Source organism: Motacilla alba, chromosome 7 (genome assembly GCF_015832195.1).
Source record: "Motacilla alba alba isolate MOTALB_02 chromosome 7, Motacilla_alba_V1.0_pri, whole genome shotgun sequence".
In the NCBI taxonomy this organism is placed as follows: domain Eukaryota; kingdom Metazoa; phylum Chordata; class Aves; order Passeriformes; family Motacillidae; genus Motacilla; species Motacilla alba.
The window spans coordinates 35,897,945-35,923,852 of NC_052022.1; the positions used below are offsets into that span (position 1 = coordinate 35,897,945).

A 25,908-nucleotide genomic window follows, 5' to 3' on the forward strand; every position below is an offset into this window, starting at 1 on the left:
GAGCATGCTGCGTGGTGTTAATCGTCCCACTAACAACTGCCCCGTCCAAGCAGAGGTGGATGAATGAAGGACAGACAGGCAGGAGGGGCTGAAAGGACACACAGCACTTACCTAGCATCCCCTCCCCTCCCGTCTTTAATGCCTGAGTGGTGCCTGGGGCAGTTCGGGAAGAATCCAAGTGTCCTTCGTTATCCAGAATGTCTGATGTGTCCCCGTTGGTGGCTACATCAGAGTCTGGGATTATTCCATGTTTCTGTGGGAAGCAAAAGCAATGCTTTAGAGCCTGCTGCTCAGAAAGGGAAGGACTGTCAAGTGCTCTTGTCCAAGATACTCTGAATAAACAGTTGCTTCAATCATTCCATTAAACGTGGCTGGGAGTCAGGAAGGAGAACAGATATTGCAGTTCTCAGTTCAGCCATTCTGAAAGAAAGCATGTGATCCCAGCTCTTTTTTTCTTTTTTTTTTAAACATAAATCTGCTGCATAAGATGTTCCTCAGAAAAGTGTCTCCTACAAAAACAACTTCTTTATACTCCAGTCTACACTAAGAACTCACAATCAATAGCAGGGGAAAGGACTTCATACAGAAAATCCCTGAAATAGCAATTTATAGGCAACATGAAAACTGAGTTACTGCTACTGAGCTACACCTAGTATTTCTGCCCAAATGTGCAGGGGGAAAGGGTCAGCAGATGAATATAAATATATTTTATTCCTCTTGCATACCTTCAGTTGCTCCTTCAGCACAACCACTTCGTCTCTAAGGTCATCCCGCTCACTCCTTATGGAATCAAAGAAATCTTTCTGCCTCTCTAGTGCCTGAGTTCCCAACACAGACAGAGGGTGAGGAGATGTGAAGAAAGGAAGGGAGACAAGTAAAGGCCATGAAAAGCAAACATAGACAAGAATGAGCAGATTTAAGATATTCAGGGGATGGAAGGGGCACAGATGAAAAAGGTCAAGTTTACAGATTATAGGACTGAGTTTGCACACAGAGAGAGAAACTTCAAATCCAAGAAAGGCACAGCTTCCTCAAAAACCAAGAATTCCTGCTAAAGACATTCAGAGCCCAATTCTTCACTGAGGACCCTTCAAATGAGGGCCCACTTTTTATTCTTATCTGCTAGACAAGCAGATCCAAACCCACATTGCTTTAGCAGGCACACTGAAGACTCCATGTCATTCCCACACGTTAATGGAAGGGCGTGGAAGTAGGCCCAGTGGATTTCAGGAGTCTTTTTATTTTACATTTTAATTAATTTGAAAACTGCCATTAAGCCATCCTTAGTCTGGGATGCACCATGTGCAAATGCTTATTTTGCTACTGAACTCCCCCCTCCCAGTATTTCTATACAAGTACAAATAGAACAATTTTTTAAAAATTAGACAATTTTCAGTTTCAAACTGCTACAAATTACTGGACGTCACAAACATGGGCAAAGTGCCAGATTTCTTTCTCCTACTCTCTTCAGGAAGCCTTTCAGTGTTCAGCTGGAAAAGAAAACCGGAGTGGGTTTCCATGTGGCTTTGATAAGAGGTGATGAGAAGGGATGAGAAGCAAGGGAGACTTTCATCCCAACATCCTATAAATAGCTCCATTACCTCTTTATCCCACTCCAGTTTCTGCTCAGTCCGCAGATTAAATCTGAATAAGAGAAAACTCAGTGCTGATGGAAGTGCATTATAAATAGCACTTCCTTTCCCCATATGGCAAATGCACATGGTGCAGCACAGCAAATCAATTGCCCTTGGTTTGAAAGCAGACCAGCTGCTAGGTTTTCCTTGGATTTTCAGGTACTACCAAAGGCCAAAGACAACACTTGCTATTTGCTACTTCACTGGCAACATCATAGGACAGCCACAGCAAGCAAAGGCACTACAGAGGGGTTTTACAAAGGCATCAGTGTCACTTTGAACTCATTGCAGGAGTTGACAAGTCCTACCCCTATTTTTTTGTCTTTCCACTCTATTGTCTCCTGAAGATCAGAAATTTCCCTGACATAGCTCTGCTGTTTCTGCTGCAGCTGTTGGATTTCCTGGGGGGCAGGAGCAAAACAAGAAGACAGAAAGCAGGTAACAGGTTAACAAGGAAGGCCAAGATTGCAGTGATGCCAAAGAATGAAAAAAAGTCAGGTGCTAAAGTAATTGAGTAACTACAGTGCACAGTTCCTGACATCCCAACTGAACCTGTGCTCCTGAAGGCAGTCTTATTATCCACTGCACGACTTAAAACAAGTTCCACAGTTCTGTTATTTTCCTCTGCATCTCCACAAACAGCTGTCCAAAGTGCAATACTTAGGAAGAATAAGGTAATCATTAGGAAAGTACTATTTGCATTAGTCAGCTCTGAACCTGTTTGGCCTGAAACACTAACATTTCTTCTGGTGAGAAACTTGAATAGGGAATAGAATTCTCCACGCCTCCCATTCTCCACTCTACTGCTACTTGGGAATGTCCCAATCAAAGAGGCCATTAAAAGAAAAAAAACAGTTACTTACTGCAAGCATTTCTTCTCTCTGCTTCAAAGCCTCTTTGATTTCCATGAACTGAAACTGCAATATGCTATGAGCATGCTTCTCCCTCTCAAATTCCTGTGAATAATGAAATATTCACAAGATTAATATTAATCAAAAATAGCACCCCATCAAAAAGAGGAAAAAAAGCCCAAACACAAAGAAAATGCTTACTGCAATGCGATGCTTGAATATCCCTCTAATCACAATCCCACAAGAGTGCAATTTTTAACGAGTTTGTCCTTTCTCCAAGATGCTATTATTGCACCAAATATAGAAGTGGCAGACATCATTTAGCCCATTTCATAAGCTGAGCAGCAGGCTGAAGAGCTTTTACACTCCAGTCCTTCAGCCTGCACGATGAACGGATGGAAATTTAACCCACTCTTCCCACATGGCCATGTACTGAAAGTTAGCTGGACTTTTAAATAAAAAGGAAAAAACCCACACAGCATCTTGTGGGTTTGTGTTTTGAAGTGGGGTGTAGTCAAAGGCCCCAAGCTACAGGAAGGCAGCTCTGAAAACAAAAGCCCCAGTTTTATTATTTAACAGCAACTCACTGTCAGCTGCTGAATTAATGTAAAGCTTAATTCAACATTTAACCATGGAGCTGCCTGAACTGCACAGCTCTCCCACAGGCTGCCTGGAGACACCTTTGTGTGCAAAACTGCTCCAGCAGTCCCTATGGACAAACCCTATGAATTTACTTGGGAGATGAAATATAAAAGGAGATGTGATAATAGCAATGTAGCCTTTACCAGCCAGAACATTTCTCCCCTTCTTCAGAGATGGCTTAGTGAAAATTCTCATTTGTATGATCACAAGTACACAACAAATTGGTATTTCACTTAATACTAATTAAACCAGTAATTCAAAATATTGAATAATAATTTAGCTGCTTCCTCCCAAAGATATCTACCCCCCTCCAAATCTCTCCTTGGTTTTTTCCCATGCCACAGCTCTTCACATACTTTACTTTTCTCTTCATATTGCCTCCGGGATTCTGCCAGCTGTTCCTCTAACTCTAAGAGTGCATCCTTCAGGGTGTCCACTTGGTACATGAAATTGGTTTTTTCATTGTCCAGCTGAGCATTTGACACCATAGCCTTCTTGTATTTCTCCTCAACTTCAGCTAGAGAGTCCTGCAGAGAATAAGCAACCCCGGCAGAGTCAGAAATAAAGGAGGACACTTTGCCAACCAAGACATTCAGTGAGAAAATAAAGCACCAAAGCACAAGTTTGCCTAGGAAAACAGCATGAATCCTGTGCTGGAGGCTTCCCAGCTGTCCCAAAGTGAGGAAAACCTGCCCTGTCCCCACCAGGCTTGTGCTCCCAAGCAAGCAGCCTTACCTCAGCACGGATCAAACGCTTCCTGTGCTCTGCTGCTTCAGCTCCTGCCTTCCCGCTTTTCCTCCTTCTCCCTCCTCCCCCTGCCCCTGCACACTGGCAGCTCAGAGCTGCTGCTGAAGATGGCAAGTTGGGATTGTTTTTTTTTTTTTAAAGGTGAACTGGCCTTGATTTAAGATCACTTTGGATGATTTGAGGCCCGAAATCAAGGCGGATTGACAGCCACTTCACAGTAATTTCAGAGATCCTTGCAGTGTGGGAACCATTCAATGCTGACTCAGGATTCACTGTGACAGAGAAAGCTGCAGCTTTGGTGACCCGCTGTGTGATTTCCCATTAGGTTTCCCATATCACATCCCTTCTTTACAAATTTACTCTCTAAGGTACAATTCCCAGCATCTTGAAAACCCCTTCTGTCAGCCTGACCTGAATATAAGATACTGAGACGTTTATAACAACAAATGATGGTAAAATAAGGATTAGCATAATTTTTCATTTATGCAGACAAACTATGCCCTACTTGATTTTAATAAAGAAATAAAAGAGATATATAAACAAAGAGTTATATAAACAAAGGAGGGTAAATGTGCAAACAAGGAGGACACACACGTCAACATTTTAGTTTACAGATCAAACAATTTCTCTCGGAACTGGTGTAATTTTAATTATTTCAACTGAAGTATGGGTGAGTTTCATATACTTCCTTTTTCAGCTGATAACAGAACTAAGGATGACAGTGGCAAAGTCTAAATCAGTTTAATTGACATTTCTATTAACAAATGAGATCATTTGTCTTTTAGGACACGAATTTGTCCAGTTCCAAATGCTTAACTGTGTTTTGGGGCACTTTCCAGCTCCAGATGAGAAATGCCAAGCACAGGAAAGCCACCAGGATTTGGAAAGCTCAGAAAGGAGCTGGAAAGGAAGTATATGCAAGGAAGAAGTTAAGGAAGTTCTGCTCCACTCCTTCAGCATGCCACGTTTTGGTGTCTTAGCATCAAACAGTGCAGCTTAGGTCCAAATCACCCCAGAAGGCAGTCTAAGGGGCATGGATTGAAACATTTTTATGCAGTGTGATTATCTGCTCTATATGCTACTCAGTGACCATGAAGAAAACCAAAATTTTACCAAAAAAAAGGCCTAACTACTCTGTTTCCATTGAAAACTCACTTAAAATGGCAGCACCTTCATCTGTCAGTGCTGAGCTGATGACACAATCAGCAATTAATGCTGGCAAACGTTGAGTTTGTCTATGTGCCCTTCCCAAAAAGCCACAGCTCGTGTCACTGCTCACTTAGGAGGTGGGTGGTACACGAATGTACAAGCTGGTTGCTGTATTTATGTTATATTTATAAACAAAGTATATTTTGTTTATACAAGATGTATTTACGGCTTCATGGAAGCAGTAAGAGCTTCAGCACTCCTTCTTCATGTGACAGGCTTTGATAAATGGAGTTTTGTTGCAAGAATTGTTGAAGGGTGTCTTCTGTCATCCAAAGATGAAACCAAAATGACATCTCACATGGCCTTATAAAAATAAAAACATACAAGGTTCTAAACTCATATTTGTTTTCGGTACTGTAGGAGATGAGTTCTCGTTCATCTCCCGATACTGGAAGGTTTCCTGGATTAGGAAACAATATTAAAAAACCCCAAATAATTTTAATTTGCTAGAAAAACAATGGCCTCCTCAAACCAGCAAAGACAACGTGCAGTAGCAACCAGCAGCTTTTCAGGGAACACTTGGAAGCACTTCTCACCACAATCCCCCCAGTCAGAACAGTCTGCCAGTTAATGAGACACTCTGCACACAGCTCCCAGGAGAACAGCATGCAAGGGCAGCTCTGGGCTCACACTGGGGCCAGGGTTAATGCTCACACACCAGTACCTTCAGCTCTTTCAGCCCCTGCATGTATTTGCCTTCTACATCCTGAATCTGGTCCTTTAACTCATAGATGTCCTGAGGGAGACGGCGAGAAAGGTCAGTGACAGCACGGGGCAGAGTGCAGCTGGGAGGGACAAGCAGGGCTCAGGGTGCTGCTCCCAACACCTCTCCCACACACCTTGAGGGATCTGACCCTAAGCTGAGGCCTTGCCAGACAACCAGTGTGATTGTGATATTTTATGAAAATCCCTTTGCTAGGATTTTCTTCTCCTGAGAAGCTGAAGGGCCTCAGCTTCAAGTGTGAACAATTTGTTATCTGCTGCTGTGGGATGCAGCAGGTGCTTCCTCCATTGGTCAGTGTGGGATGTTTCTGCTTGGTGGCCAATCCAGGAGGCAGCAGCTCTCGGACTCTCTGGGAGTCACAGAACTTTGTTATTGATTCCTTTCTATTCCTGTCTCGCCTTCTGATGAATCTTTCTCTCTGTTCTTTGTAGTATAGTTATAGTGTGGTCTTTTTTAATGTAATATATATCATAATACAATAAACCAGCCTTCTGAAATGGAGTCAAGATCTCTCCTTCCCTTCACCAAGTCCTGACTGCCCAGAAGACCCATGGTAATAAATGGTGACCTCGGACGTGGCAATAAACCAGATTCCATGGTCAGCGGTTTGGGCTAATTCTGCTTTTCTGGGCTGGAAAAAACAGAATCTCCAGCGTTAAGGACGAGGTGCAGACCCAGGTTCAAAGGCTCCAGCAATCCCAGCCCTCCTCTGTCCCTTCAGTGATGATCACCCTCTGTCCCAGGCTCTCTCTGTGTTATCTCCACCCTCCTCCCATTCCCTGTTTCAGGCTGGGAAGTGCCTTTTGCAACCAGTCCCATCTGAGACACATCTCCAGCAAAGCTTCTCCTTCACAGCACCCGATTCACTGCCCCAGCTCCTTCCTGGGGAAGGAGCCTGAAGGATATTCCCCAATTTATTCTGCTTAAGCATTCCTCACCTTGATTTCCCTGATGGATGCCTCCGTGTCAGCTGAGATGGACGTGTCCCCACTGCCTCTCCGTGAAGAAGTCCCTCCCAGAGAAGCCAAGGTAGCTGCTGATAAACTTGAGACAGTTCGTGCTCCCTACAATCACACATGGATAAACTGCTCAGAACTTTTTTTCCACATAAATTATGGGTTTGTAGCCTTCCCCTTTTCTTCTTTTTTTTTTTTAATACACACATTTCACCAATCCTCGCACTTCTAAATTATGCCGTTTTGATTAAAATCAAACTTTCCAAGAAGCAAAAAATAAAATCAAAACTAGGATTTAACAAGGGAAACTAATGAGAAAAGGCAGATCAGAAGTATTTAAATAATACTGCAATAGGAGTTTGCATAATTTAGCTTCTAACTGTTAATTCTTGATTGGAGAAAGTCTTTAGGGGCTAGTATCAGCCTGCCAGACATCTTCAAAACTTGTAATAATACTTTCTGTGGAAGCTTTGGAAGCTCCTCTCCTTTATGGATATTTATTTACTCTGCAGCAGTGGCCACATGAACTGTTCCACTGTACTCGGGGTTAATGTAGTAGCCTCCTCTTTCATCATGATGATTTATTTATTTTTACATAAATAACTTAGGTCTTATAACTCAGACCTAATAAACACACACAGTGTTTGTGTGGCTTAGCCTAAAGCAGTTGCAGCCAACTGCTGTTGAAGGTCAGCTACTTAACATCGAGTAAGCAGGGGCTGAAAAGTTCATCTTCAAAAAATGCTGCAGCAGAAGGCTCCAGAAATTCAAATTTTTGCCTCACAAGGGATTTTATAGGAGATTTCTGTGCACTCGTGGCAAGCTGTACCCGCTGAAAAGAATGAACAAAGCACTATTGTCAGAATAATTGATAAGATCCTTCTTACCTTCTCAAAGTCTTTTTCTGGCCTTTCCTCAATCTGTAAAAGAGAGATGGAGAAGGAATCGTTAATAGAATCAATAAAGGGTAAGAGAAAGCAGCAATATACCAGAAATGCCACCACATCCTCCCCATCCCAAAAAGCAAGGTACCAAGTCAGACTTGAAATCTAAAGCTTCAAACCTGTGGTTAATAGACCCCTCTCAAGACAAACAGGGACTGCAACTTCAAGCAAAGATCCTGGACTACAAAACTGACCCTCAAATCAAAAATCGGGGATCAATCCAAAGTCTACATAAATGGCTCTTTTAGGGTTTCAGTACTTCACTGCAATTTGCTAATTTACAAGAGAGATCCTGTACCAAAGCTAGTCTGGAAGAACCCAAACAGTGAGAAAGCAGCATTTAGGAGGACAGCAAATGACCATGGATGCAGACAGCTGAAGGGTTTAAAAGTTACAGAACACCTCCATCTAAAATGGAGCTAAGTGCAAAAAGGACCGAATGAAATTAAAAGCTCAGCAGAACTCAACAAAACCTGAATTCTTCTTGGGACATTCAGCACAGTCAAGACTCCTAGAAAAATTAATGTCTTCCCCAGACCAAGAAGAGCCAAATTGCCAAAGGGAATAGTGGTTTTGAAACTACTGGGAAAACAATCAGGACAGAGATGATTCAGGGGAAGGCAGGGCATAATTGAGGTAAAGTTGATAATTTCCATTGAAAACCCTACATCTCTTCCCAATCAGTACACATTTGGCACAGTTGTTTGGAGCTTTTTTTTCTTTTATTATATATAGAACAATATAGGGATAATCTCACTCATTATTCTACGTATTACCGATGTAACCCTATTAAAAAAAAATCTCAGAGCTGTGACGTACCTGTTCCAAATCAGCTTTTTACACTGACATCTCACACCTAAAATTCCCTATGAATTAGCATTAAGAAAACCTAAGTCTGAGTCTTCAAAGTAAAATAAGCCAGACTTAAAGCACTAGATCTAAACTTGCTAAGACACTGAATAGGGAAAATCTTTAGAGAAAACCCCTCAAATCTCTGAATCTGGGGGCAATTAGAGAGGGTCATTAATGAAGGCAGACAATTTAGCTCAGACCCAGTGAGCAAGATGGACTGAATTGTGCAGACAGCTTTTTATTTTCATGCCAGACAGCTCCAAGGGTTGGATTTGGCAGCCTTCTAGTCTGGCCAAACACTGTGCTGTTGTTTATCAAGACAGCTGTGGCAGTGTCAATAATGGCATGTGACAAAAGGTTGGTGTGTCCACACACGTGTACCTCTAGGAATCTGTGACCAGCCTTTGCAAAATCTGTCCTACAGGGCACAACTCAGAATACTTATTTTCCTTCAGCCATTTGCACAATGGCCTCTATTTTCTGGAACAAAGTGCAATCTCAGGTTTTAGGAAAATAAAGAAGGGAGAAAATATTGATATTGTTTTAATGATGCATCACATGAGTCAAACAGAAGCTTGCCTTTCCAAAGGGGAATGCTGAAGACAGTGTGGTGAGAGACATGACTACAGTGAGTGTTTCTATTCAGAGCACTCCTAACCACACCTTGTGAAGCCTGCTACACCTTTATTGCAAAACTATCCTAAATAATGACTCTGATGGGGCATAATCTCTAATAATGAAAGCTATTAAGTAGCAGCTAAAATTGAGCTGGTTAAGGAAACAAATCAGATTTCATCTTCATCTTTCATCCACTCAGTGCCATGAATGCCATACTCAGAGCAGTATCTCCTCAAAACCAGTAACTATCCCTAACAATTAATTTAAATATTAACACTTAAAAACTCAATAAATTTCGAGAAAAGCCAGTTCCTCACACCAAAATAACATCCTTACATTACACAGATGCCTCCTGCTACACGACACTTTTCTAAGCAAAAAGCCAGGTTGAAACAAACAGCATTTAATTTTATGGTTACAGGGGAAGTGATACACCAAAAACTGTCTTGTACGAAGAGAGAAACCTACTTTAGATTAATATTTTATACAGCTTTCATTGTGCTCACGTTTAGATTAATGTATTCACAGTACCCTTTAAAAAGATAATTTTTTCCTAAAGGAATCAGCCACCAGAGGGACCTCCAGGTTTCCAGCCTTCCCCCAAGCCCTCTGGCAGTTGATTCAGCAATAAATGAAACAGAGGAAGGTCAGGAGAGAAATGTTTCTGTTTATTTGAAGTTGTATAGAATTCTTGCCCCAAACACTTAGCACTGCAATTGTTAAATAGGCTGAGAAGAACTTCTCCACCTTCACATGCACCCAGCACAGCCCTTCATAAAAATATCCTGGCTTTGGGACTTTTCCATCCACAAACATAAAGGATTGACAGAATACTTGCCAGAAAAGGAGATTTAAAGAGGGATTCACCTAATGGTACCTTTAATTTACACAACGCTACCATTTCTCATTTGCACAAGGGTATGGTCTGTCTCTAATCACAGATTATCTTCCTCTCCACCAACAACTGGGGCAATTTGTACTTCAGTGCATAAAAAAAGCAGGAAAAGGAAGTAATTTTCCAAGGAACTCCAGCATGCATATCTTTGTTTTGGCTGCTCTCTGCAAAATAAGTGCAGTGGGATCAGAGTTCAGTCTCCTCTGACAGCAATTTCAGAATAAATGCAGAGCCACATTACAAAAATGTCAGCAATATCAGAGCTCACCACAGCTGGAAACACAACGTGAGCAAGATCACCCCACAAGCCTTTATATGGCTAAAGTGCCTGTTTTCCACAGATTAAAAGGGTAAAACTCTTTCAGGGTGAAAATCTTTGCCACCAGTGGAGTGTCCAGGCCAAAATGAGTTCCTGCAGCACTAGCACAGAGCATCCAACCAAACACCTACTGCAACTACAGGGATCTTAAATTCAGTGAAAGACCAGGACTGAGGCACAGTTTCCAGCTTCCAGGCTCCTGAACGAGGCCAGGGAAGGGAAGCCTGGAATTCTTCTGCCTGTGCCATGGCCCATGCTCAGGTACCAGAACAGCTTCAGCGTTCAGTACGTGGCTGTCCCTGCTCAGCTCCAGCTCAGATCTTGCACTTAGCTCAACTTCCTCACGAAAGCAAGGGGGATTTTTGGTGACAAATCAAATTAAGATCATTTCCTGCCCTTAAAGCAGCACGGCACAGCTTGAAATGGAAATGTGGCCCACAGCAGAGAAAAATTGTTAGGCTAGAGCTCAACACAGGATGGTATCTACAAAACCTGGAACTGAGAAGAAGAAAAGAGGTACTGCAGTCAGTACAATCCCTCCAACAACCCCCATCTTACCAGTCTGATCAGCTGGGCTGGGCCAGGCAGTAACAGAGTTCCTGCTGCTTCTCTGAGAGCCACCTGAACTCCAGCAACTAGCAACAAGCCTTTCAAAGCCAGCAGGGGAAAACCACTGCTGAAATTTGTCAGGTCTGAAGAGGGTTTGTGAGAAGAATCCTCTCTCAGGAATGAGTGCTATGCCAAACGTCACTGCCTAAACAAACTTATCAGCACCAGAAATGCAAGTTAGCACTGCAGCAAATCCTCACTCCAGAGGCATCCAGACTGTCAGAGGCAGGGCTAGGATACAACCTACCTAAACCTGCAGGCAGAGCTTCCTAAGTGCCTCAAACCACAATTAAGTCTGTCAGTGCCTTCATTTTATTTCTGGTGAGAGCACAGTAAGTGTCTGCCAGTGACCAAGGGTGTTCACAGCTGGGCACTGATGTATACCCTGGATGCAGGGACACACTGGGGAGTGAGAGCCTGGAGAGCAGCAGGGATCTGGAAGTCCTGGTCCATAGCCAGGATCCAGTTGGATCGGAGTCAGCAGTGCCTGGGGCCAGGAGGGACATCCCTGTCCCGGGGGATCACCCCAGCAGAGCCAGCCAGGCCAGGGAGGGCATTGTCCTGTCTGCTCTGGGCTGGGGCAGCCTCACCTCCAGGGCTGGGGGCAGCTTTAGGTAAGATCTAAAGCTGGTAGAGAGCCTCCAAAGGAGGGACAGAAGATGGGGAAGGGGCTGCAGGGGCCACACAAGGAGCAGCTGAGGGCACTTGGATTGTTCAGCTGGAGCAGAGGAGACTGAGGGCAGAGCTCAGCATGGCCTGCATCTTCCTCCCCTGGGGCAGGTCCAGTCTCTGCTCCCTGTGACAGGGACAGCACCCAGGGAGTGGCTGGAGCTGTGCCAGGGGAGGTCAGGCTGGAGATCAGGGAAAAGTTTTTTCTCCCAGAGGGTGCTGGCACTGCCCAGGCTCCCCAGGGAACGGGCACAGCCCCAGGCTGCCAGTGGACAACACTCCCAGGGATGCCCAGGGTGGGGTTGCTGGGGTGCCTGTGCAGGGCCAGGGCTTGGATTGATGATCCCTGCGGGTCCCTTCCAGCTCAGGAAATTCGACAGCTCTGTGTGTGCTCAGGCTGAACTCTCACTGCTTGTGTTGCTGCCTGAGCCTCCACAAGAAGGGAAAGAGCCAGGATGAGCCATCATCATCATCTCAGCATAGCAAAACCTGCCCTCTCCTCTTGTTTTGCCTGCCTTGCCTTAGAGAGACAAATACTACTGCATCCTGAGCCTGTTTCAGATTTAGGAATAACTGCTTTTCACTAGTAGCTTCTTGATTTAGAAAAGAAAAATAACACAACTCCTGCAATTCATATTAAAAGTCCAGCTCTGCCAAAACATGCTGAGAGCTCGGGCCCATCTGTACAGAAATATCTGATGTTTGCTCTCAGTAGTGTTAAGATCTGTACTTTATGCAAAGATGGTTTAATATTAAACAACATATTTGCATATCTGCAGTAACTGCAAGGACAGCAGATAATTACCAGTGGGATAACATGAAAAATGTTAAAGAAAAATAAACAAAAATAAACAATTCACTATATCGTTCAGATATAGTGAATTCTTAAAATAACTACAAAGACAAAATATTCACGCATTGTGTTTAAGTATCTTCCTGCCTTTGAGTGCATTACCAACATGGTAACACAAATGAGAACACGAGCTAGCGAAGCTGAGCACAGCAGGAAAACCACTGCAGGAAAACTACTGCTGCTTTTTGCTCACTGTTCAGTGAACAGAGATAGGAGAGGGAAACGAAACTCTGAGTAAAAAAAATTCAGAGCTGCAGTGACAAGCTACTGTATGCTTTAATTGAGAAAGTTCCATGGAATCATTCTCCACTCTCGAATACCCGACTGAAAAAGCTACAAGAACACTTTGAAGCTTGGCAGTAAAAGTGATCCCTCACTCAGCTACAGGAAAAGCAATGTCTGTTTAATATAGGAAAAAAAATTATAATCACAAAGTGCTGCTGGATGGACCCTGTGTAGCAATAAGAACTTTCAGGGTCAGCTGGACTCACTATGACATTAACTCTGCTCTTCTTCAACGTGACAGAGATAAGGGAAGCTCTTCAGAGCAGGCAATAAACCACTAACTAAAACAAAAAAGGTAATTTAAGGAGTGCCTGCTGTCTCCCTGCAGAGCAGTCAGCTTGGTGCTGACTCAGCACAGCATCTCCAGCCACTTGCATCCCACGAGGCCAAAGCGTAAGCAGGGAATTTAAAACCCAAAACCTCCCCTGCAGCTCCCAGCATCCTGTGATTCCTGTAGGCAACTGGCAGGGGGGACTTAGCTGGCACACAGAAAACACCTAATGGGAACACTGCACTGTGTGGGTACCCAGTTCTTAGTGCCCTGACAGAACTGTAATGGAATCCCTGTTTATTCTGGTTAGTTTTTGCTTTGGGGGTAATTGAAATTCAGTTTGCAAAGCCATTTAAGATGCATTACTAATATAAGTTATATTCTGCAAGAGCTCGTAGCTCAGGGACTCAGGTTCAGGGGCTAATTAAAACACTGATTTATTTATAGCTGCCATTCATTATCTGATGAAAACCCCCCTGTTTTTTAATAATTTTAAGAAGTGAATGTACTCTTGAAACACCAAAATCTCGGAGCACACAGCTCTGTTGTATCAGTTTTCAAATGGCAGGCTCCAAAACTCACTCTCTGTGGCAAATTAATGTTATTATATTTTAGTTTACTGTAAGCTGCATGCTTCCTCTACCAGACATCCTACTGCACTCAGCAGCTGTCCCCATGCTTGGAAACAAATCAGAAAGACACCCAGAGCTGGAAACAGCCACAGAGACCAACAGCCACAGAGAGAAAGCAAATTAAAGACAGAAACCCCCTAAAAGCAGGGGATGGCCAAGCCTTTAGTGAGGCCTTGTGAGGGCTGACCTAGAACAGAGGCCAGGCAGAGATGAGGAATAAAGGAGGGATTTATTCAAAGGCCTCCATGGATCCACCTTGGGCAGCACAAGAGCCCAGCCAGGGCTGCACCCAAAATGGTCATAGAATGGATGACTGGTCACAAGGTCTCTCACTTTTATCAGTTCTGCTCCATTTCCATATTGGAGTTAATTGTCCAATTACAGCTTTAGCCCATGAAGTCCCATCATCCTTGTTTTTCTCTCTTTATTCTGCCATTGTTTGTGCTCTTGGGCCTGAGATTTGGATCATTTGTCCTTGGTCCCCAGCTAGAGCAGGAATTGTTTTGTTTCCCTACTCTGCAGAGAGCTCACCATCCCCTAATTAGAAGCCCAGACCCACAGACTAAAGCAGCACAGAATGTGAAAAACAGAAAAGGTAAAACCTGAGGCATCATTAGCACTTGAGCATTGCTCAGCCACAGCTTGTGCTGGGTGCTCCTTATCCCTCCAGCACTTCACCACGCTAAAGACTGCAGTGCCTGGCACTCTGCAGTCCCACAAAGATGTTCAAATCCAGCCTCTGGAGAGCCCTGCAGCTCTGCACCAAAATACTGCTCACTGGAGAGAAACTGAACTGCTTGAGTGCTGCAGGAAGATTCAGGGTTTCCTGCTCCCCCAAAGCAGACACAGCACTCCCATCAGCATCCCAGTCTTTTCCACAATAACCTTGCTGTGCTTTTTTCTCCATTTAAAGCAAACACGGCATTGTCATGAGAGTCCAAAGTGCTCTTTCTGTTGTAAAAACATGCATCTCCATAGAAATCAGTTTTGCAATTCCTCCTCTGGTTTCTTTGTCTTTAAGCACTGCCCAGAAGAGAATCAACACCCTAAGAAATTCACAAGAGACAGTGACCTCTCTGTGCCAAAAAGACCTCGAAGGGGAGAGGAATGAAACAGCTGAGGGGCAAAGAGAAATAGAGGAGCTCACCACTGGACTGGCCCGAGCAGAGCTGGCTCTGGAGGATGCCCGAGATCCCGAACCGAGGTAGCAGCTGTACTCAGAAGGCTGCAGCAGGAAAACCAGGAACAGCAGGCAGAGAAAAGAGAAAGCCATTAGAACTGGCAAGGGAAGCAGGAGAGGATGTAGAGCATCACATCTGAAATTAGTTAAAGAGATGGTTACATGCAGCTGGACAAAGGAACGGCAGTGAAAAAAACAGAGAACTGTTAATTTGAAAATTAAGGCAAGCAGTAATTCCACTGGCAGTCTAAGTAGAGATTTGACTCAATTCTTAGAATATTAACCATTTATTTATATCTCTTCAGGTACCAGTGACAAGTAAACAATTCAGTTTCTCTACAAAAGCCTCCATCCTACTACTTTCCAAGAGCTCTGAGGCTCTCTGGTGAATCACTTTCCCATGTTCCCAACATTGTGCACATATAAAATGAATTTGTGCTCTGCAGGCCAAGGAAGAAACATCCATCTATGTGGGGATTAAAGTAAAAACTGAGCCCAGCTCAGAGACTGAGTCTCTCTCTTGGTCTTCCAGCACCTGCAGTCCTCATCTCCTGCCAAAGAAAGTCTTGTAGCTTTTTTTGAAAGGAAACATCTAAGCAGAGATGCAGGACAGGGCTGGCTGGTTGCTGACAAGGACAAAAAACTTGTCCATGCTGTTTTATTTCCAGAGGTTTTAATGCGGTGGAAATGGAGCAGGGAAATGAAAGTTTAAAGCAATCAGGGATCAGTTCAAACCAGGGAAACAGAACTAGAACTTACCCTGGAAAGAATGAGTTTATTTCAGAGGTGATTAGGACTGTTTCTCAGATACAAACACACAGAAATCTCAAGAATTATTATACTTTGGAGATGCTGTGGGTTTTTTCAGGGCTTTTTTTATTAAGTCACCTGGCCACTACAGGAACAGCCAGGCCACTGCAGGGCTGTTCCATCATCATTAGTCACAGCAATACAGCAGCACAGCATCACCTGCAAATTAGGCTTGCAGCACTAATGAATGGTGAGAGGGTAAGCTGGAAATAACCCCAGCTAGAGCACAAGCACCAGGTGAAGCACAGGGTCAGCCACTGCCCATAAAACATCCTGTGCAAGGTGCCCACGGGCAGGGCAGTGCCCTCGGAGGCACCCCAAGGGAGGGCCTGGCACAGGGTGTCCAGAGCAGCTGGGGCTGCCCCAGCCCTGCAATGGTCAGTGCTGGACAGGGCTTGGAGCACCCTGGAGAGTGGAAGGTGACCTGCCCAGGTGGCATTTAATGTCCCTTCCAACCCCAGAGTTGGGGTTGTCCCGTGGTTGACTCTGTGTCCTACACTGGCTTTGTGCACCTGGTCTTCATTTCAGAGGTGAGAATATGCACAGCAGAAATCTCTGCTGCACACTGTTTCCAGCTATTGCCAGTCACACAATAATCCCCAAATTAAAGGCAAAAAGCACTGAAGCAAAGATACAGATTTTGTTTGGTCGCTGCAGTGTTTTAAGCTTAACAAAAGAAGGGTTTAGAATAAATTTGAGACGTGTGACAGGGAAAAAGTTGCAACTACTGATGAGTCCCACATTAATGTCTCCAGGCCCTATTTAATTCCACAGCTGCTCCCCGTGCATTGCAGGGCTGACTGTGGAAGTAAACGGCTGTGACCACGCAAGGCCACTTTCAGCCTCGCCCCCTGCATCCACCTGCTCTTCCAAACACATTTTTTCGGGAACAGCCACCCGAGGTGACACTCCCTCTCCAGGTTAAAAGTGCTGCAAGGTTCAGAGGCATTAAAACAACCACAGGTGTTGCGACAAGGTCGCTGCCTCTGAGGCAAACCCCTCCTGCCTCAACTCTCTCATTACTCCAGGGACTGGAAAGGCTGGGTTACACACAAATAAATACCTGTGGCTCAGGGTGGGATGGGGATGGAGGGAGGGGAAAGCACCAGGGATTCAGTCCTCATGCCATTGACAGCCCATGAGAGACTTGCAAACAGGTTTTGGGCTGAAAGGTTTGCTGTAAATGATTTCTCCCAGCTGTGAATCAGTGGGGTGGCAAGAGGATGGCAGTGCCCTTGAAGGACTAACAGGTGTTTAGTAAGCATTCTTGAAAGTGTTTCCTCCTCCAAGCTAATAAAAATGTGATGTTTAAAGCTAACATCTGTGCTCTGTCTCGAGGCTTTTCACTCTTACGGCCTTAGATGGTGGTCATTTGTTTGCTGGGGTTTTCTTGGTTGGTTGGGTTCTGCTATGAGAGGCAGAATAAGCAGAGGGCCCACAGAGGAGGACTGAAGAATCTAAAGAGATTGGCTTTTTTTTTTTTTTTTTTTTTTTTCCAGGTGGACACAACAGCAGCAGATGGTTGTGGATGCCTGCCCAAACACCCACAGAGGAGATATGAAGGCATTTTGTGCCTTGTAATCTGTAAACCAACTCCTGGAGTTTCTCTTTTTTGAAAGGAAACCATTTATATGGTCATTCCTTATATTGTTGCTCCCCACCCATGACAGAGCCCTCCACTCTCAGGAACACACATTTTGGAAGCACTGTCACATACATGAATGTAAAATATATTTGACTATAAATCCAAGAAACAAAACCAAGCAACCCATACATTCCCAAAAATCATTTACTTCACGCTTCACTGTGGAACTGATTTTTAAATTTTTGGCTGATTATTTTTTAAACTTGTGTTTTTCTCAGTTTTGACAAGAAGAATTAAGTCTCAGGGAAGGAAAGGCTTTCCAATGTGTTTCATCTGCAAACCGAGCGCGAGGCAGAAGCGGATTCCCTGTCCCACCCAGGGATGAGTTCATGGAAGCTGGTGGGAATGGTGCTCCCGCTCCTGCTGCCTACAGATGTCACACAGCCCGGGTGAAAGGTCCCCCAGCCTGGCAAAGGCCGGAGAGGGAGCAGGGAAAAGCAGAAAAGCTCTTACAGCGCGGGAACTGGGGGCACTATAGCGGCGGCTCCCGCTGTAAACGCTCTCGTCGTACACAGACGCCTACAATTGAAACACAGAGTCAGCACAGTCACAAACCCGCCCTGCACACGGGGCAGCCAGCAGCACGGGCAAGGACAGGGACATCTCCTGGCTGCAAGCACAGGCAGCATGCAAGGGAAGAGCCAAGGCGAGCTGACGTGCAGGATCTGACACACCCCCGAGGTGGGACACCAACCCTTCTCCCAGGGCTTCAATTCAACTCTAATTTAATGCTTTGACTGCCTGTCCATGACATGGCTACATCAATTCTTACACTGATCCATCTGTTTCACCTTCATTGCTGGTGCTAGCAGTGATGAGCTTCACTTATCTCCTGATGAGCTTCACTTACCAGCCAGTTTAGTAAATTAATAAAATAGGAGGAAAATGCATGTTTTAAGACAGGCTCTGGTTTAGCACGGAGATAAATGGCTCAGGAAACGCAAGGGGAGGACGAAACTCTACCTTTAAGCTTTGAGAAAAAATTCTGAGAAGCGCATTTTAAACAAGAAGGCAGGAATTTGTCTAAAAAAAAAAAAACTGTGAGCAGATTTTTGTTAGGTGTTGAGCAACCAGCAAGAATTGATGTTGCCTCTCTGTCCTGCTCCTGGAAAGACACCGAGGAAGACAATTCCCTGGCAGCATCACAATCCCGACAGGAATTAAAGGAAGGATCAGCAAACCCAGGTGTACACAAACAGGATCACACACGTGGCATTCAGATGGATGGGACACCAAGGGGAATTACAGACAGAGGCAGGGGACAACATGTGCATGGCTGGGGGTGAGTGGCTCTGGTGTTGGCACTCAGAGCATCAGCACAACAAACCCTGTAACTCCTGGCTGGCAGGGCATCGCTGTACAGCAGGGAGGGCTGGGGGAGACAAGCACAACACTGTTTGGTTTGGCACAGTAAATTCAACAGGAAAAAAAAAATGCCTACAGCAGAATGAACCCTCTTGGTGAGAGATTAGGATCACTACATGACAACAGAGGGAAACCCGGTACAGAGAATATTAGTCATGTGCACCATGAAAGCATTAGATCTCTGCTCCCAAAGACTAAGAATACCAAGCAGGCACGTGCATTTCCTACAGGAAGGGAGGACACAGACAGTATGCAAAAGCAAAACAGCAAAATTTAATTTTAGGTTGTTAAGCTGTTATTGTCTCCCACACGTTCGCGTGCGGGAGCCAGAAATGGGGTTTCTCCTCACTTCAGCCAAAGCCAGAAAAAGAGTTACACAGAAGTGCTTCGAAGTACACGCTGTTAGTGTTTCACACAGCTCTAAGATCATCTCCCGCGTGTTTCATTATTCACAAATGCAGAGAAAACCCAACTAACTCAGGGAAAAAGCTACAAGTGCTTCATCAGAGCAGGCTGAAACAAGTGTTAGTAACCATCCCCGCCGAGATGCAGCAGTTAAACAAACCCGGAGCACTCTCTGTGCCCGGCAGAGCTGGGTGCAAGAGACCCTCCAGCAGTGATCCCCAGCCCAGGGCTCCAGGCCAGGCCCTGCTGCCAGCGCCCCATCCACACCCCTGTGCTGTGCTGCCAGGCAGGACCTGGGGCACTGCTGGAGCGCTGCTGGCACCCAGCTCCGCCACCCACAGGGGACAATGCAACCTCCCAGGGGTTTGACAGCCCCACTGATGTTCTCCCAGCACTCCGGGAATTGCTTCCCTGTAATTTGGGGTGGTGCAGCCTGGATTGTCTCAAGCTGACCAGACTGACACGCTAGGCAGAGGAGCTGCCTCAAACAGAGAACTTCAGGTAATTAAGATTTCCCTTATCTTTCCAGACCAACTGAGGCCAATGGCAGACAAGGAAAGGGAGGAGCAGCAAAGGAAAACTGATTGTGCTCATTTGAAAACAGTTTTCCATGACTCACTCCAATCTTAAAAGGTCTGATTTGTCTGGGGCTTTTTTTAAAGTTTCACTAAAAAGAGCTACAGAGACTCTTGACAATTGGTCCAATTGATTCCTAAGTACAAGAGGTTGTATTATCCAAACAAAGACCAGGCCAGGTGAAGCCAGAGGCCAACAGACCCAATTTCCATTTTGGGAAGAAAGCTGAGATGTGGAAGCATAGCTGCTGTTGGGGAGACCCAGGTCAGAGTAGTAGGAAGCCTGCATTAACAAACAAAGAAAAAAACAAAAACCTCCTTGAGAACTCAGCTTCATTCTTTATTCCTTTAAATGGGAAGCAAAAAATAAATTAAGTGAATACAAACTGCAAAGCAGTCAAAGCGGTCACAGATGCAAAAAGAAGAGAGAACTGCATTAAAGCTGTGAGGATGTGTGAAAACTGTGGGACCTCTGAAGCACTGGGAAAACGCACTGGTCAGAGAGCTGGTCGGCCTCCCCCTGAGATCCTGGGGAGTTTATGTCCTGTAAGCTACACCCCCAGGAGAAGACGAGATCCTGGGAGATGGAGAGCAAAGCCAGGGACCAAAGCTGCTGGCTGTGCCCAGCAGGAAATGCAAGCAGCCCACTGTCAGCTATGGCAAGACTGAGCGGGGAGGAAACTCCTCTAAGAAGTGAGACTGTGTACATTAAACACCTTCTTTAAATTAAACACCTTCTCTCCCTGCTTTCTGCCTTGCATCCAGTCATCCCTGCTCTTTCGGTCCACTCAGGGGATCTTAATGAGGAATGGTTGTTCTGAAAGATCTCACACCTCCACCTCCCTTGCTGCTCTCCAGAGCCCTCCTTTCACACCTATTCCCCGACACCTTTCCTCTCCAAACATCTCTCACGGGGGTCTAGACAGCCAAGGCTCTCAGCTTTCAGCAGCCAGCTCCTCACAAACCCTAACTCATCCTTGCTTCATCACTGTGGTCCACGGAGGTGGTAATTTCCTCACAAAGGAGGGAGATCTGTGGCAAATTAAAGAAATTTCTTTGTTTTCTTCGGTCACTGTGAGCAAAGAGAGGTTTAGATATGTCACAATAACCACAGGTACAGGCTGAGGGCAAATCATTGTCCAACCTCAAAAAAACCTAACCCAAGAAACACCCAGCCACAAACCAACACCCCTCAAACAATGCCTGTACAAGAAGACTTTGACTGAAAGGAAACCTGAACTGAACTTTAAGAAATTACTTCCATTCCTGCTTAGAGTTGGCAATCTGCACTGGACTATTTAAGCACATGGCATTAATCATGTTTAAGGGATCAAGGCAGTGTGCTCATGGAGATCAGTCCATCCTGTGACTTAAAACTGGATACCCAGTTTGGGAACAGCCATTGCCAGCAGGTTCACTCATCATTTCCCTGCTGTCCTGAAGAATTTTCCTCTTTTTCATTTTTCCTTGTCACTTCGACAATCTTTGGGATTCAGCTTGGGCTTTTTGGAGAGAATATTCCTAAAAAGTGAATGCCAGCCAGGCTGGCATCAATTTGGTTTGAAGTTTCAGCTATTCTCAGATACCCAAAAACTTTCCTCCCCCTCCTAATTAATGCTTAATCCAAACAGCAACAGAACTACAAGGAACCAACGATGTTGCTGTAATTAAGCCCTACTCAGACTAAACCCCCACGCTGCAAACGCTAATTCCAGCATGATTTTAAATTATTTAAATGGAAACCAAACAACCTCTTCTCCCTGGGTGACTGTCTTGCAGATATTTTGCTCTCCCTGCAGTCCTCGGAGCACTGGAGTATGTCAGTAAAGAGTAAGAACACAATTTATCACCAGTGCTACAGAATAAAGCTCCTTGAACTCCTCAAATGGGCCAGCAAGAGTGCCAGCAAAAAGGACAGGCTGTTTTTTTCAGCAGGTCAAGCAACAGTATTTCATTGTCTCTTATCCACATAATGCCAGCTAAATTATATGGCAGCAACAATTTTAGATGGACCTGAAATATCAGGTTTCACTGTTTATCCAGGCTCCTGCTTAACTTGGTGCCTACAAAGTCACCCCCTGAACTCTCTCTCATGTTCAGTGTGTTATTGCTCAAACACTTGGATAAATGGAGGCTTAAAAGAGTTTATTTTTGGCCTAAACACTGAGCTTTAGGCTGCACAGCACTAAATTTCTTTAGAAACCTTGATAGCACAAAGATCAACAGGCTCTGAACTTTTGCCTGGCTTTGTTAAAATAAAGGGGAAAAAAGAAACCCCAAACAGTCCCCCCTCTGCCCCCAGGCTGTGCCTGGACAAGCCCTTTAAATCATTTGCACAATCCCCAACATTTAACAAAGCAGGGCCGGGAGCTGCTGGAATTGACACACAACCCTTGTGCTGGAACAGGAGGGAACATTGTGACTGCATCCTCCCAACCGAGTTAATAATTAAGCTTTTTTGGACTGGAAATAAAAGTCCATCAATGTTAAGTAGTTAAGTGGGAACACTTGCACTGGCTCTTCAGCTCTGTAGGCGTTTCCAGAAACCCTAGGATATGGTTCATAAAGGGAAAAAAGAAAGAAAACAACCAAAAAACCGAAAGCATTTAGTTAAGCAAACTTGAAATAAACAACGTGCATTTGGGGAAATTTCAAAAGCCAAAGTCCATTTTAACTATGCAAATCTCAAGGCATGAACTAGATTAGGAGATTCAGTACTAGAGCATGGCATGAACACCTTCCAGAGGTGGAAAAGCACTCATTGTGTTTCCAGCATGTGGAAATCCTCCCTGCCAGAGCTGCCACAAGGTAATTTTTAACCAATTTTGTTTACTAATTAAAGCAGTTCTGGCTCCCAAGATCTTTCTGGACCAATTTCTAAGACTCCCCACTCAGGGACTGATTTTTTATTTTTTATTTCCCAGACAGCTCCTTGCTGCACCTCCAGTGCATGACAAACTCCAAACCCACAACGTGCAAGACAGGTAAAACCTGCTTCACTGCCAAAAAGAATTTGCTAATTAGCTTTAATCCCATTAAATGCAGTGATAGAATTTTATAGCAATAGAAATCATCTACTAACCCTGCTAGATTTTCTACTCTGGGATGATCCATACACGTCTTCCTCATAACCATTGGTCTGTTATGGAAGGAAAGGAAAACAAAAAAGGAAAGACAAAAAAGGAGAGAAGAAAAATTGACGTAGACCCCGAAGGGCATTTTTAAGCAAATGTCATCACTTAGGAAAAGTAAAGGCAGAGACAGAACTTTTCAAAGATACACCAGGAACAGGAGCAGTGCAGGATTAGGTCATGATTTCAAACACGAGGACACGAACATTTGTGTCACTGCCTCTAGAACAGCCAAAAATGTCAAGGATACTCCTGCTTGCCCTTTTTGATCCCCCCTTCTTTCTTGGTTTTTTTTTTTTTCTGCCTCCCCTATTATTACTATATTCAAACATTACTCTATACTCAAACACTCTGTGAAAGGAATAGGGCACAAAATGGGGACAAAAAGGAGATCAGAGACTACAATAAAGGGCATACATCACTACAGCTATTTTTACCTCAGGCAGCTAAACACCTAAAAAGCTGCAAATTGTAGTAGAGGGATTAATTCTATTTGAGAAATCCAGCTTAGCAGACATGCAGTGCTGTATAAATTATCTTCCTTTTGATTTTGAGCATCAGAATTTAACCCAGACAGTGGCCATCTGCCACACCCCAGGATCCTGCAGCAGTCTGAGGGCTAGTAGGAGATTTGGGTGGGCTCAGCTGTCCTCCCTGGTGTCAGGAGGGAAAACAAACAAGCCCAGAAGGACTGTTCCATAAACAAGGTGAGGTGCTTCAAATCCCTACGGCAGCAGTGCTGGGAATAAAAGAAAACAATCAGTGACTCAGTCCTGAGTCTGGGAATGTGGTGGTGAAGAAGAGAGGACAGACCCAAAAGTCTCCTCAATGGACAGCATTAAAAGCTCAGGTTTCCCCAGCAATTCACCGCTCTGGTATCACCTCACAAGCAGCCCCGGTTTAACACTGAAAACAAGGAAGCACTCTGTGTATTTGGGGTGCGGGGTTGGTGGAAATTTAATTAGAATTTCTATTAAAATTAGGTTTTGAAGTCCATGTTTTAATGCGTTCCCAAAATGAAAATCCACTAGAACCAATTTGAATCAATTTCCAAGAGAAATATTTATCAGCTGCTATTCAGCAGCTTGCATGAAAAATTAAACAAATTAACTTAGAAACCAGTTCAGAGCCAAGCTGGGAAATCTACTTCTGGGAAAAGCTTAGAATCTCTATTGAAATGCAATCCTATCACCCCAAATGGAAGGCAAACATCCAAGCTTCTTTTATTCAGGAACTGATTTGAAATACTGCTGTAGCCTTCTCACGCAGCTTGACTTCTTTCCAGTTTTTACCAGGTTGGGTTTTTTTTTTTTTTCCCAAGCTCCTTGAATTTCTCCAAGGCTTCCCTAAAGAATGGTTAAAATGGATCTTCAGCAGCTGAAGGCAGTGCTCTGTGCAGACCAATTACCTCCACCAGCCCTTTTATTGCTACACTGAAGACTTGTTTGCCTTTTTCAGCTGCGTAATATTGTCTAAATGTAACCTCAGATCACTATCTGAACCATCCTATTACTTTGTAATGGTACCTTCATTTTTCCCAGATGTGGTATTCCCTATTTGTTTTTACTGTTATTCCATTTTGACAAGTTGTCTCCTGTTTATCATCAGTATTTTCTCTCTAATTTTGTACGAAACTGCCTTCACTCCCTGCACTTAGCCAGCCAGGCAACAGAGACTCCCAGGGAACTGCTTTTCCCTCCTTAAAAAACCCAGATGATGCTGTCTTAGCTGGGAGCAGACCAGCTGAGATCCTTCCCAGCTGTCCTGTTCTCTAACAAAGTTATTTTCCAACTGTACATTCCTTTCACAAGAACGAGATCTGGCCCAAGGTTTCACTTAATGTCACGTAGAGACAGCCAAGAGCCTCACAGTCAATTTACAGTAACATCCTGTATGCCCTGAAATAATCACCCAGCTTAGGACCCCCAGCTGCATGGGCATGATGCATTTTCCACAAGCCCAGGGTAACTGGTTATCACTTTCCAGTTCAGGCCCTTCTAAAGCAATCTGCCTCATCTGCCCTGTGTCTCCCAGATCTGAGCCTGAAGCCCCAGAGCTGAGGCCATTTCCCCTGCCCCTCTGACCCATCCTCTCCAGAAACCTCTCCAGCGCATATTTTGGAAGGCAAATGCTCCAGGCAGCTCTTGGAGAGCAGGGTCAGTTTGATCAGACCTCGCTGACCTATGTTCTAGGCTACGTTTACATGCAAAGCATCTGACCCTCATGAAAACTGGAACAAATAACACTGCAAACTAGAGAGCCTAAAATGATCCCGTTTTACTTGCTCTCCCTTCTGTGACCCTATTTTTCTCTGTGTTTTCTTCTTGCTTTTGACACACAAAGGAAACCATTTCACTGCCATTGTGTCCATTTCTACTTGCCATGCTTTCTACCCTCAGGCTGTGGCTCGTGCTGCTCCCTCAGACTTTCTCAATCCCACATCCAACTTCCAGCCCTCAGAAAAATTCTCTGCTCATTTCCAGTGCAGCAAAGAACCCCAACCCAGCCTCCACCTGTGATGAGCTAAAGAATAAAGTAGGAATTTTTTAGGAAGCCTCAATGGATCCACCTTGGGCAGCACAAGAGCCCAGCCAGGGCTACACCCAAGATGAACCCAAAAATGGCCACAAAATGGACAACTAGTCACGAGGTCTCTCACTTTTATAAGTTCTGGTCCATTTGCATATTGGAGTTAATTGTCCAGTTACAGCTTCAGCCCATGAAGTCCCATCCTGCTGGTTTTTCTCTCTTCAGTCCATGGTGTTTATGCTCTTGGCCTGAGATTTGGATCATCTGTCCTTGGTCCCCAGCTAGAGAAGGAATTGTTTTGTCTCCCTACTCTGTGAAGAGAACTCACCATCCCCTAATGTGAAGCTCAGACCCACACACTAAAGCAGCACAGAATGTGAAAAATATGAAAGCTTAAACCTGAGGTATCAGTGTCCTCTTTGCCTGCCTGGAATTGCTCCCCATAAGATCCACCCATGACAGGGGGTGGAATGAGATGGGCTTTAAGGGCCTTTCTAACCCACATCATTTGGAATTCCATGACATTCTATCAATACTGCCTATTTCTGTGTCCAAGTT

At 44.5% G+C, this 25,908-nt stretch overlaps 1 protein-coding gene across 1 annotated transcript in view; it reads right to left on the reverse strand.

Moving 5' to 3' along the window:
* Window positions 1-25,908, reverse strand: part of LRRFIP1 (LRR binding FLII interacting protein 1) — a 103,792-nt gene that overhangs the window by 15,878 nt on the left and 62,006 nt on the right. Inside the window, exons 9-20 of the mRNA XM_038141773.1 lie at window positions 22,773-22,829; window positions 18,673-18,717; window positions 17,799-17,864; window positions 14,858-14,935; window positions 7,651-7,683; window positions 6,746-6,871; window positions 5,748-5,819; window positions 3,484-3,654; window positions 2,498-2,590; window positions 1,943-2,035; window positions 726-818; window positions 112-253 (exon numbers count right to left, since the gene is read on the reverse strand). Of these exons, the coding sequence (XP_037997701.1) occupies window positions 112-253; window positions 726-818; window positions 1,943-2,035; window positions 2,498-2,590; window positions 3,484-3,654; window positions 5,748-5,819; window positions 6,746-6,871; window positions 7,651-7,683; window positions 14,858-14,935; window positions 17,799-17,864; window positions 18,673-18,717; window positions 22,773-22,829 (1,069 nt within the window). The remainder of the gene's footprint in view (window positions 1-111; window positions 254-725; window positions 819-1,942; window positions 2,036-2,497; window positions 2,591-3,483; window positions 3,655-5,747; window positions 5,820-6,745; window positions 6,872-7,650; window positions 7,684-14,857; window positions 14,936-17,798; window positions 17,865-18,672; window positions 18,718-22,772; window positions 22,830-25,908) is intronic.